The sequence below is a fragment of the Passer montanus genome, unplaced genomic scaffold (genome assembly GCF_014805655.1).
Source record: "Passer montanus isolate IOZ18808 unplaced genomic scaffold, ASM1480565v1 scaffold12, whole genome shotgun sequence".
In the NCBI taxonomy this organism is placed as follows: domain Eukaryota; kingdom Metazoa; phylum Chordata; class Aves; order Passeriformes; family Passeridae; genus Passer; species Passer montanus.
Window position 1 is genome coordinate 1260329 of NW_024358722.1, and position 13602 is coordinate 1273930.

Consider the following 13602-nt stretch of genomic DNA (forward strand, 5'->3'; position numbering starts at 1 on the left):
ATAAGAGTCCTAAGATAATGCATCAGCTCTTACTTTTAATAATTCAAACATAGGTATTTTGCTGATATATCAAAGTTTTACTTTCTCATTCCACAAATGCATATAAGAGTCCTAAGGTAATGCATCAGCTCTTACTTTTAACAATCCAAACATAGTAAAACTTTGATATATCAGCAAAATACCTTTCTCATTTGTGGGACCTGAGGGAAAGGGGAGGTTGGTTTTTGCTATAGCCTCAAAATCTGACTGATTTTTATTCACATGAAGTAAATATCTTTACTTACCTATTTGATTTAATGTGAAAGCACACAAGATTTGCTGTGTGTACTTTCACATTAAATGCCTATTTACTGTCTAAAAATGTGCAGAACTTCAGTGATGTTTTCTGAAGTCATATAGCTAAATTAAGGCAGTATCAGAAAACAGTACTACAAGGCAGGAGGTGCTTTTAACCTTTAGATTGTAATGTATAGGTCTGGTAGTTCTCCTAGTTTTCATTGGATTTTTATACTTCACCTATGAATTTTTATTTTGTTCTCATTGTCCGCTGATCAGAAGTGTTTTCTTAGAATAGAAATTCCTGGTGACATGTCAACTTTGGACTGTGTTATAAAGATAAAATTTGATGTCACAGCCTCCAGTTTTCATTGGATTTTTGTACTTCACCTATGAATTTTTATTTTGTTTTCATTGTCCACTGATCAGAAGTGTTTTCTTAGAATAGAAATTTCTTTATAACACTGTCAACTTTGGACTGTGTTATAAAGATAAAATTTGATGTCACAGCCGCAGGTTCACTGCAAGGTCTTGTTTAAGACAGATAGTGATGCTTGCTTGCTTAAGACAAGGCTCAGTAAATAGATTAGCTAGCTGTATTGCACAGCTCTAATTATAATATTATCTACAAAATCAAACTCCTCAGAGTTACAGCTACATGACAAAAGCACATTTGATACTTTTCCTGTTGGTCCAAAATGGCCCTAGAGATGCTGAGTAACAGAAGTAAAGGGTTGTGACTATAGCTTTGAACATAACTATGTACAATTTCTTCTTGCATTACAGTGCATTTCAGATGATTCTTGTTTTAAAGATATTTTTTGTGACTTGGAATATTTGGAAATTGCTAGTTAGGTAAAAAGGATAAATACAAAACTTGATCTGTATTTATAACCCTTTTATTTTTCTTTTTTTTTCTTTCTAAACAGGAATGAAAATCTGCACAGGTGCTCTCAGTGCAAGGTTGCTAAATACTGTGGTAGATCTTGTCAGGTAAGATAAAAATAACAGCTGTAAAGGGCTTAAAAAATAGGCATTTGAAGACTTTGTTTTTTACAGAGTCTCCATACCTTTTGCATGTTGAATACCTCTACACTGTAATTTATTTGTAGTTTTGGACAGGGTGGGTAAAAATGCTGGCTTGTTTTATTAGAGTATTTTTAAAGTTACAAATGTGAGATTCTGATAAGTAAAAAAGACAAAAATAAGTTGAAATGTGTGGTGTTTGACTGTAATTGGTGAGACGGGGAGGAATAATTCCTAAGCTTGTCTGTAGACTGGAATCTCTAAGTCAATTTTGCAGTAAAACAATTTGCATTTCAGGAGTACTTTTTATAATGCAAGTTCTATATTCCAGTTTTTTAAGAGGAAATACGGGTCAAGTATCTGTTGAGAAGAGAAGGTGTTAAGGAAAACCGCTTCTCTGAGGAGATTTTCAAGAAGTAAAGTGGTCCATGGCAGGAGGACAAGGGACAACAGGCTTAAGTTGAAAGACCAGAGGTTCACATGGGATATAAGGAAAAGCTCTTGACAGTCAAGAGATTTCCAGGGTGTGATCTCTGTGTTTGAGGGGTTGGAGACCCTACTGGATAAAGCTCCGAGAGATTTCCAGGGTGTTTGTGTGATCTCTGTGTTTGAGGGGTTGGAGACCCTACTGGATAAAGCTCTGAGTTGGGTCTGACCCCAGAGCTGACCCTGCTTTGCAACTAGAGCTCTCCATAGATCCATTCAGCCTGACTTATCCTGTGATTCTATCCTATGAAATACTTCTCAAAGGTGAAAAGTTCTCAAAGGCCTAAAATCTCAACTTTTATACTTGACATGATATAGAGGATTGCCTTATAGAACACTTGAAGTTTTAAATGGTTCCTCGTAGTTTTGCACTGTGATTTTTTTTCTCTTTTTTTTTTTTTAGGTGGGGGGGTGGGGGGGGTTGGTTGTAGGAGTTGTTTTTTTTTTTTTTTTTTTGTGGGGGGTGTGTGTGTATGTAATTTATTTTCCTTTTCCTAAACAGAGAAAAATAAAGATAACAAGCTACTGGTCAAAGGAGACTAGCAGTAATACTCTATAACTTTTTAAGTCAAGTCTTCGACATTCCAATGATCATGGAATGAAAGCATCATAGAATGATTAGTGTTGGAAGGGACCTTAGAGATGATCTAGTTCCATGGGCAGACACCTTCCACTAGATCAGGTTGCTTGAAGCATTGCTCAAAGCATGCCATTCAACCTGGCATCAAACACTTCCAGGGATGAAGCATCCACAGCTTCTTTGAACAACCTGTTCCAGTGCCTTACCACCCTCACAGTAAAGAAGTTCTTCCTAATGTCTAAGCTAAGTATACTCTCCATTTGAAGCCATCCCCCCTTGTCCTTCCACTACATGCCCTTGTAAACAGTCCCTGTCCAGCCCTTTTGCAGGCCCCCCGTTCAGGTACTGGAAGGCTGCTGTCTCCATAGGACAGGTGGTCCAGTTCTCTGGTCATCTTTGTAGCCCTCCTCTGGACTTGCTCCATGTTCTTCTTGTGTTGAGGGCCCCAGAGCAGAGGCAGTACTCCAGGTGGGATCTCACCAGAGTGGAGCAGAGGGGCAGAATGACTTGCCCTGCTTTGGATGCAGCCCAGGACATGTTTGGTTCTCTGGGCTGTGAGTGCCCATTGCTGGGTCATGTTGAGCTTCTTGACAACCAATACCCCCAAGTCTTTCTCCTCAGGGCTGATCTTGTCACATATCATGTGCTTCTATAAACAATTCTGCTTAAATTAATCTGTAGTGTTCTCAAGATCCCACAAATCCCTCCTTTTGGGGGTTAAAACATATGGGGAGGGAAAAGAGGAAGATCTGTCATTTTGGTTCATCGTATGGCAAATGTGTGCAACGTACATTAGGTGCTTACTGTACCATCAATAATAATGCCACAGGTAGATTTATTATGGGAGATCATAAGGAAAACATGGCTGTAAAGACTGTAAAAGACCAGAGTATTTGCAAGGTAAGTTTAAAACATGTCTTCTGGGAGAGTCATTGGTAAAGGTTCTGTTAGCAGGTCTTGAATATGAAGTGAGACTGCTGACACTGACCTGCAAAAGCAAATCTGCAAGGTGTAATGCAATGTTCAACTTAGGTGTAGAGGTAATGGAGGTAGGAACTGGAGCTTCCTCTTTGAGAAGCACAACTATGTGAACATTCTTTGAGGATTCACAAGGGATAGCCTGAAGCCATCTTGAGAGTCTTTGCTTTGTGCTGCCAGCTCTGAGGTTCACGTGCTTAAAGCCATCCATAGTTGTAGGCAGGGATTTCAGTGAGACAGGCTTCTGCTGCTAAAAGTAATCTGCACTTAACACGCTGTGTATTGGCAGTTACATAATTTCTTGAACTGTTTATATAAATAAATTAATATTTAATTAATATATGTATATCCTGTGATATTAGGTAGCGATAGAGAATAACAGGAAAAAAAATTCTTTTGTAGTCAAAGCAGTGAATTTATTGGGATTGATGACTTGAAACAGGTGATGCAGATAAAACTGAGACCAGCCAGATCTCTCTGCTCTTGAGAGCTGTCCTCTGATTCGTATTTGTTCTAATAAGCCAGCTAAACCATCATGCTGCTCCAGTTTTATAGCAGCTGTTAGGAAAGCTAAACCAAATGCTTTGTGCCCTACTTAGCCTCAGTAGCTTAAGTGCAATTCATTAATATGTGCACTTCTAATTGAACTAATTGGTCAACAAATAAACAGCAGGGTATTGATGAAACTGCATTTTGCACATTTAAAAAAGTGAATATTGGCAAAACAGGACTATTTTAGTTTTTTAAATACAGATAACTTTGAAGTGCAAATTATGCAGTTGAATTTGCAGTTCACACTTAGTTGCAGAAGGATTTAATTATTTTTGAATGTGTGATATTGCAACTCAAAACACTTACGCTTAAAACTTGTAATTTTCCTGGAGTTTTGTAATTAATACATTGTATGAAAATAGAATTAACAAAAAAATCTGACTTTAAAAAGTTTAATCTCAGTAGGTGTACTGGGTCTAGAATAATGGTGGATTTTGTGAAAAAAACTTCAATGTAAATACAACAGGGGATTTATATTTCAGAGTGTACTAAAATGAGCCATTTTTAAGCTGCAAATATCTTATAAACATCTTGTTTTAAAATGTCAAGTGATACAAAAAACTATCTTCAGGCTAACCTTAAGGAGAAGAAATAGTCTTTGAAAATCTCTCTCTTTTTGTAACTTACAGTGAGAATAGTTATCTTTTAAGGGAATATGTATGCAGAGCCGGTAGTCCTGAAAAAAAACTATAAACAAATCAGAATACCTGTTTTTTTACAAATCTCCGTAATATCTATTTTAAAGATTATGAGTGAGTTGTTCCAAATTTAAAAAATCCCATTAGTTTTCTTTTTCAGGCTAGTTGAATCAAGCTGTTTTCACTTTTACCACTTTAATTTTATTTAAAAAGTACTAGAAATGTGAAACTGGAACTTATCACAAGAGATCCTTTGGGCTGACCTTTTGCAACTGAACTCTGATTTCAGGATCAAGTACGTATAGATTTTTTGCTTTTAATTTTTTTTCAGTCAGACCTCATTGGTTTTTGCCCCTATTTGGCATTTCCCTGTTGCAGCCCCTTTGCCACTTGTTGATGCCTAATTTCATGGGTTGCCTGCCTTTTAGCAATGTTATGTTGGCTGGGTGTCTCTCCAAAGGTAGGATTATCCCATCTGGTGCTCCTCATAATCACTGTTGTTATCACCCCTGGCTATGTTTATTTATGTGGTGTATCCCATAAATTGGAGACCAATGATATAGATGATAATCCCTGAAAAATGGAACAGCAATTTCAGGCAGAATTCTGAATGTGATAATATCAAACATTATTGAACTAATGCAATAAAAGTAAAAAGACATTCTGGGAAAATTTAAACAGTCATTTGGAAATTACAGATTATTTGCTTTTAACAGATCAAAACCTTTGTCTTTAACAGTTTTTTATTAGCACATTAATCTGCAGGAAGCATTCATTTTTTGTGATCTTGCATAGAAGACAAGGGAAACCTTTGTTTCATCAACATTGCTTTAGGATCTTTGTACATTCAGGCTCCAAAGGGAGACAGCAATAGCTTATGTCTGTGAAAGAATGGATGTGCATTGGCAAGATCGCTCAGCTGAAAATGTGCAAGACATTGCAGGCATTTGTGAGGGGTCTTTGGCAGCAGGAGGTGATCCTGGCTTGTGCAGGGAGGTGTTGGAGTTGGTCTGGTGCTGGTTCAGTGGGCAGACTCTCAAGCTGCCACCAGTAAAGAGCTCTATGCTTCAGAATCTCTGTGGCCAGGTGGGTGCTGACCATTTTCCCTTGGATGAAGCCTGAGGATTTGCACTTGGGATGCATTGAGATTGAAGGAGAGACATGCTTTGGGAGAAGATAAACAGAAAGATATTCTTTCCAAGTTCCTAAGTGTAGTGAAACCTTGAGGAGGAGGGTTTTGCCCTGTATTGTTCACTTGCCTTTCTTTACCTCCTTCTATTAGTGTTCATTTCTAACAGGGGAAAAGAAATCTTTGCAAAACTGGAAGACCTTCCCTGGCATGGAGGAGAAGGATCATACCAGGTGGCCATTTCTCTGCACTGCAGTGTTTATACTTGTGCTGGATACAGAATATAAAAATCTTTACTGAAAGCCAGGGTACACAGAATTAAGAAAACTCTCCCACCAGAAACATGGGACTAACATAAGTCCAACCAATAAGTATTGTTAGAGACTGACTTTAACAGTAGGTCTCTCCAGGGTCGCAAATCTTTGTTTTCATATTGTCCTGTAATTTGTATCCATGTTGTATGGATAGTAAGAAGAAATATTGTTGAATTTCATTATATTTAATGCATTTGGAGCTTTCCTCTCTCTCCCTGACCATTTGGGAATAAGTGACTGGCAATCCCTATTCTATTCTAGCTCCTTCTGCAGAGGAATCAGTGATTCCCTTTTAGCATCAGTTTTGGCCAAAGAGCTTTTTCATGAAAGGTGTGTATTTGAACTACTCTTATCACATGGGAATGCTCACAAAGAAACATGGCATGTGATGCTATGTGGTCCAGAATATTTCATCTCATTAGAGCTGTATTGGTTGGGTAAGTTATTAATCATTTTGATGTCACCTCTAGCATGTTTAAAATTCTGTGCAACATTTATGTAGAGGAAAAAAATTGACAGTAAAGGCTTACTCCTAGGAACACTTTTAGTTTAAGTTGGATAAAAATGCCAATATAATTATATTACACAGAACAATGTCTGGACATTTCCAAGCATGACTTTGTTTTTTCTAGACAAGGATAATTCTATTCAGCACTAAATACTTAACTTTTATTTGCCAGACAGCATGTGACACTAACTGTATTTGGATTAATGCCTTCTTGGTGTAATTTTTTCTCCTTGTAGAGTTATGGGTAAAAGAAATGAAATTACAAATCTCTCATGTATCTGAAAGAAATAAAAACTTCCATTTATTTATTACATGTAAGCCACAGGGGAAAAAATCCTGAATTAAATATAATAAATTCTACTGGTGCTGAAACCTAGTTACCTGAAACAATTCCCTCACTTAAATGCAGCTTAGGAAAAAATTGTGTGATTGCCTTTGGAATCTTTATAACTTGCATGTCAGCATCTCCAGGTCTGATGTGCCCTTACACATAGCTCTGCCATTTAATCTTTTTTTTTTAATTGCTGAACATGTACCTAACATTAGACAATCATTTTCTCTGTGACACTCACCTAGCAGAAACTGGTCTTCTGGGTTCATGTTTTTTTCCCTTACTCAAATTTGTAAGAAAATGTCACCTTCAGGAGACCTTGGTTCTGAGTACTTGTCATTATAACAATTTTTGTCGTGCCCTGTTCTTTTAATTTGCTTTTAAAACTATTTGAAACAGCTGTGTAGCTTCAAACATGAACTGTGAATATGCAAATAAAATGTATAAATATGTAGTATGTTAGATTTTTTTTTGTATATTATAAGCAGAATTTTCTGCTTGTAGAGACAGAAGACAGGAAGAAAAAGTGATCAAAGATTTTCTTCCAACATATTTCTTTAGCTGAAGACTCATTCTTGCTGCTTTTCTGCACTAATCTTGGGGCAACAATGAATGGTAGGGGAAAAAAGAGATATTTCAATATTTCCTTTATCTTATCATCCCAACTCTTCCCTGCTATGGAAGTGTTAGTCTGTCTCTGCTATTCTAATCAAAGTACTGAAACCTTGAGGATCAATCAAAGTGGCCCGTGAAGCAAAATTTCAGGTTTGGGTAATATATGTAAATAAAATATTTTTGGTTCTGTCTTCTGTTTTGGTATCAGTGACCACTCCTGGTCTGAACTGTGAAAAATACCACTACCAGTCCTTCCAGCTGTGGGCATTGATATCTCATCAGCTCAGGGATATTTGGGGACAGTTTTTGCAGGACAGAACACTTGACCACTGCATTAGACCAGCTGCATTTAGTGCAGTGAATGGACTCTGAAGGCCTCTGCAGTCTTGACTGCTGAGTGAACACGTGCCTAGAGTTTTGTGTGTGTTGGATAGCATCCTCTCTAGCATCCTCCAATGTTATGAAGTAAGCAGCTACATACTGTTGCTGCTTCATGCCACAACAAATGAGAATTAGTGCATATTTTTGGAGCATGTTTCTGTGCATATATAACTATAGATAATTATATATATAATATGTATGTATGTATAAAAAATGTAGGATACAGGTTATGTAAAATAAAATGCACTTAATTTTGTTATTCTTCCTCTTTAATATATCCCAATAGAAAGAAGCTTGGCTGGACCACAAGCAGGAATGCAAGTGTCTTAAGAACATTGAGCCCAATTTTCCTCCAGACTCTGTCAGACTTGCTGGAAGGATTGTTTTTAAACTAGTAAGTGATATTCTTTTAGATTGATTCAGGGCAGCAAATTCTGATAAATGCTTTCTCACTCTACATTTTTAATGCAATTATGAACTACAAGGCTGAAGTGAGTGGGAGTGCTGAAAAAAATTAGACTGTAAATTGCATTACAAGTTTACTGATTAATTTGCAGAAAGGCTGAAAGGATCAAGAAATTCCAAAACAGACATAACTAAGCTCGAGGGATGTGTTTATTGACTTTCTTTTCCTATGGCTATGTGGTAGAATCTAAGCTTATTCCTGCCTGGAAGAAAAACATGGAGAGACACTCTTTGCCCTTCAATACTACTGAAGTTATTGGTGCTCTTCTGTTAACCTGATGGAGACCTCATTAGGTGTTGTTTGAATGAGTGGTAAGGGCAGAAGCACTGGTAGCTAGCCCTTTCTTTAGAGGGCATAGTGCCATGCTTTCCATGTTGGGTTCTCATAATCTCAATTACCTTTTTCAACGTTTGACTTTTTCTAAACTCTCTTGGAAGTCCTGGGTGTTTGACATTCCCACAGTTTGATTACTTTATATGGACTAAATTTTCTGACAGTTCAAGCAGCTTATAGATGTGTGGGATTGTAAATCATATTTTTTGCTGAACCTGCTATGATGCTGTCTGTGTTGGATGAAAGTGCAGGCCTTTGTTGTGGCTGATGTGATAAAATATGATTTCACACTTATTTTATACATTGTTGTGAAGAGTTTGTGCATGATACTTTTTAAAGGGCAAATATGTACCTAGCAATACTGTGCATTAATTCTAGTCATATGAACTCTGAAACTACAAACCTCATAATCTGATTTCAATTATGTTCTAAAGGGCTAAAGTACGTTACTAAAGGTAAGCTGCCAAAGCGTTAAAAAAATTCAAAATGAGTAGAAAGTCTTATAACAACAAAGAAATTAAGTTTTTTAGAATAGTTCATGTAAAGTCCTGGATTTATGTTGATGCTGTTGGCCTTACCTGATTATCTGATGCATTTATCACACAGAATAATCAGTCATGTAGAGTGTTTGCAGGATAAAACTATGCTATGTGAGTGTTAATTATCTGTTTTTGCTCTACAGCTCAGACAATCAGTATGCCCTTCTGAGAAACTGTACTCTTTTTCCGATCTTCAGTCAAGTAAGTAATTGCCAGCCAGATTTCAGGAAGCTCTTCCCAGGTCTGCTTTATGAAAGGGCCATCTGATTTTCTTGCAGCTTGCCTTCTGAAGGTTTGCTCTGTGGAATAACAGAATCAAAGATAAAAACCTCTGTGGAAAAGAAGAGTTATTTCAAAGATAAAAGGAAAAACATGCCTGTTTTCTTGAAGCAAAACCTTCCTGATATTTTTGCTTTAGTATTTTTATTTTTGCATTTTACAATGAAAATCTTGCTTGCTCATTTTTTAATTTACCCAGTGTCTGCCTTACTACATACAGTGTGAATATTTCTACATACATATACAATAGTACATATATTTTACTAGGGTTTTACTTTTTTAATACTTATGTGCTATTGCATAAAGCTTCAAAATAGACTCCAGAAATAGGAAAGTTAAATTTAAAAGGGATATGTATATATTTTTCTTGTACATGACCTTTCAATAGAGAAAAAAAATGAAATTGTGCAGTTACTACTTTTGTGGCTTCAGAAGTTTCTACTGTTTGGGTAGAAAAAGATGCTCATTACAATCTCTCAGCAGAGCAAATGTTAAAATAGGAAACTTTTTTTTTCATATTTTGTGGCATCTTGAAGACTTAGAGGGAAATAGATTCTTGGTTCATTTTTGCATCTTGCTTAGAGGGATTTGCTGGACAGTAATGTGAATATATTGATTACCTCAATGTTTTAGTATTATTCAGAGTTTTGGCTACAAACCAGTTTGATCAGTTGGTACAGTTAGAAATAAAACCTGTAGAAACATAAAAAATGCAACACATAATGTTAATTTTACTTCTGAACACCCTGACATTCTGTTGCCTTGTCCCAAAGTGCAAGGACAAAATACCTTAACAAGGCAGCAAATTAAAATGGATAGATTTCAGTTATTTAAAACACAGTGATTTTCTGCAATAGATATTCTCAATTCATGTAACAAAGGTTTATGGAAAACAGATGCTTCAAATTAAGTTAAAATTATAAAATTAAGTAGACTATGGACTTTTATGCTTCATTACACTGCTAGGATCCAAGGAAAGAGTCTTTATTATACCAATGGCTGATTGAAGAGTGCTGCAGGAGGAACTGGACAGGAAGAGTCTCCCTTTAAAAATTAAATATTGATCACTTATACAGCAGTTGTCTCTAGTGTAGGCAAAGATTGTTTTGTAACTGATTGTTCCATACAAACTGGTTTCTCAGTACCCTTCAGGAGATGTTCTCAGCTTTCTTGACTTGACTGGAGACAAGGGGAATAGTGTGATAAGTTGTCTGGAGAGAAGCTTGGTGTTGAACAGGCCTGAGCTGCAATGAATAAAGGGTACAAAAGTCTGTAGAGTGGCCAGAAGCTTCTGCTAAAATTCTAATTCTGAAGGAAATGGTGATATGGCCTGTGATACAGATGGGATGACTGTCCTCTCACTGATACAGAAATAACTGATACATAGCCAGTTAGTTCAGGAGAAGACAAATGAGAGATCCACATGTAGTGTTTCATCTGTACTTACTCTGAGTCTTAATAACAATTCCTGTGGAATCTTCTTAACTCCACAGCACCAAGAGTTTAGGACATTAACACATTAACTGAGGCCACAGTACCAATGGCCTATGCATAATCTTATGTAAAGGTTTTGGCTGTCTCTTTACTTGTGTTTTCCTGGCTTCCTTGTTAGAGTGAATAGATGGTCCCTATGGTTTTGGAGTTAAAAAAATCTGAAAGTGTTTTAGGTTGGTGTGAGAACTTCTGGTGGCTGTGATTTTTTTTTTGCTGCCTCTGTATGCTCCAAAAGCTTCAGTTATTTCATAACAATTTCCCTGTTTGCTGCACAGTTTATGAATTGTGTTGATAAAGCTTTTGTTTCTTTGTGTACATAGTGGAATCTCTAGGAAAATCAGAAATGCATTTTCATTAGAGGCTTACGTATATAGGAGAAAAGATTTCTTTTAATAGAACCACATGAACTATAAATACAGGCTGTAATCCAAAATAAAAATATTCTCAGGGAGCATTTTTGTAACAGAAGATAATGTTTCAACACTAATTAGAAATGTGACAGAATTCTCATTGGTACTCTTTCAATCTTTTTTTTTGGGTTCCCCCCCCGCTTCTAATTCCAAAATATCTTATTTTTGAAAATTGTTCTTGACACTATGCTGTCTCATTTTGCTTTACACTATTACTTTTCAACACTACTTTATACTGTTGGTTGATTTTTAGTGCAGGAGACATATAAACTGAATGGAAGTGTATAAAGTTTTATACACTTTTTGAATAGTTATCTGCTAAAATGTATAATACATGAAAAATCACAAAGCATGTGGAGGCATCCAGCCCTTTATGAAGTTCTTTTCCAATCTCCATAGTTCCTGGAAATTCCTTTATATATTCTGAAACTCAGATTAAGTAGGAGGGGTCTCTCTGAGCATTGTTACTTTTGCTAGTTCTCATTTATCTTAAGACAATTCCTTCCTTCCTTAGTTCTCTGAGCTATCTGTATGTTACAGCAATTCAGAAATCATCTTTGTTTTTACTTACCAGGATTCAGTGTTCAGAAAACAGTTTGTGTGCTGTATTATGGGGCACATATTTTGCTACTTTAATTGTGTAAGAATCAGTGTTACATAACTAAATCCCCACACCTTGTTTAGCAGTTTTTTCTAGGCCTTTTGTTGCATTTTGTTTCCCACATCAGGTTTCTGAAATGAGTGAAAAAAAGTTTCTTAAAAACAAAAATTGAAAACATACACAAATTTAATTTCATTTTGCTTTTGGTCTTTTTTAAAATGTGCTTGGAAAACCAGGTCTTGATCATTTTCCATTAAGGTTCCCATGGGATTTTTTTTCTGGATCATTAGCTCTGATGTCCTGGACGGATTCCAGTGTGGATAATTGCATTCTGCTTCCATCTCTATCAGTTCTCCCTGAAGTTCCAGTTGGTTTTCGTATTCATGTTCACATCTGTCCTAAGCTACAATGTCCATTTGTAACACGCTTCTTATATGATTTCACTTCTTTAGTCTAGGGTTGTTATATTTGCCAACAGTGAAACAAACCATGCCTTCCTCTCTTTGTTATAATATATTTTGTAATGTATTGTAGATAGTTTAAGGTAAATCACATGTTGTCTTGATTAATTACATTTGAAGGAAAAAGTATTTTTGTTTCCAAAGGAATATTTTATAAGAAAATGCAAGTGCGTGTTCATAATTTTTCTTTTATATTTTTAAAACTTGCTTGTTTCAGTCATCTAAAAGTTTGCTGCTTGTCTTGAAGACACAGTTCTCATAGATACTATATTTTTCTGTACCAGAGATTTTACATTATGAAAAACATACGTGTCTGGATTTCTAACACTTACATTCATTTATGCTTACAAAATCACCTGCAAACATCCACACTGTTAATTGCACTTGGATAGTGCTGTGAGCATCTATAGATGTTTATAATGAAATAACAATTCACCATTATGCAGAGATAAAATTGATTCGTAGTGCATCATAAATCTCTGCCTTTTGTTATAGACTGGTGTTTGAATCTGTTCTGCTTTACGTTCTCCATTTTGTACTAACTGGTAGGAAAAAGAAAATGTGAAGCAGGTAGTCAGGCAGTGAACTTGCTAGAGCAGGAGCAGTTCCACTTCCAGTGTTATCAGAGACCTGATGCATGCATAATCACTTAATTAGAAAATGAGGCACTGTGATTCTTTCTGCTTCAGGATTTGTATCTGAAAAACATGAATAGTGGTACTTTATAATAAAGTGATATTTATTATTATTTTTTCATATTCATTGTTTACCAGTTCCTCTGTATGAAACTCCTTTTGTTCATAAATGCTTTTCTGTTTCATCTGTTAGCATAAAGTGTTTCTGACACATCTATGGAGAATGCAGTATAAAAATATGTACTGCTGCATAAAGTTCCAAACATATTTCTAATGTGGTTAATGTTACAAACCCAGATGCCTAATTTTTGTATGTAATGTCTTACATCTGCTTACACATCTGCTTTATCTATTGGCTTTTGATCTTTAACTTGCTGTCACATTCATATGATTTGGCAGTAGCAACCTGATAAACTCTACTGTGTGTTGATAGGTAACTGTCATGAAAAATGAGAAATGTCTGCCCTCTGTCAAAACTGCCCTCTGTCAAGATTAATTCCTGGACTGGAAATGTCTAGACTGTATGGCTGCCATTGGATGTTTTCAAAATGTTGGTGAAATGTTCTGTTT

General features: G+C 36.1%; 1 protein-coding gene across 1 annotated transcript in view; it reads left to right on the top strand.

The window, feature by feature from the left end:
* SMYD3 (SET and MYND domain containing 3) overlaps positions 1-13602 on the top strand; it is a 385175-nt gene that overhangs the window by 42730 nt on the left and 328843 nt on the right. The window contains exons 2-4 of the mRNA XM_039697893.1: positions 1206-1269; positions 8101-8208; positions 9296-9353. Coding sequence (XP_039553827.1) covers positions 1206-1269; positions 8101-8208; positions 9296-9353 — 230 coding nt within the window. The remainder of the gene's footprint in view (positions 1-1205; positions 1270-8100; positions 8209-9295; positions 9354-13602) is intronic.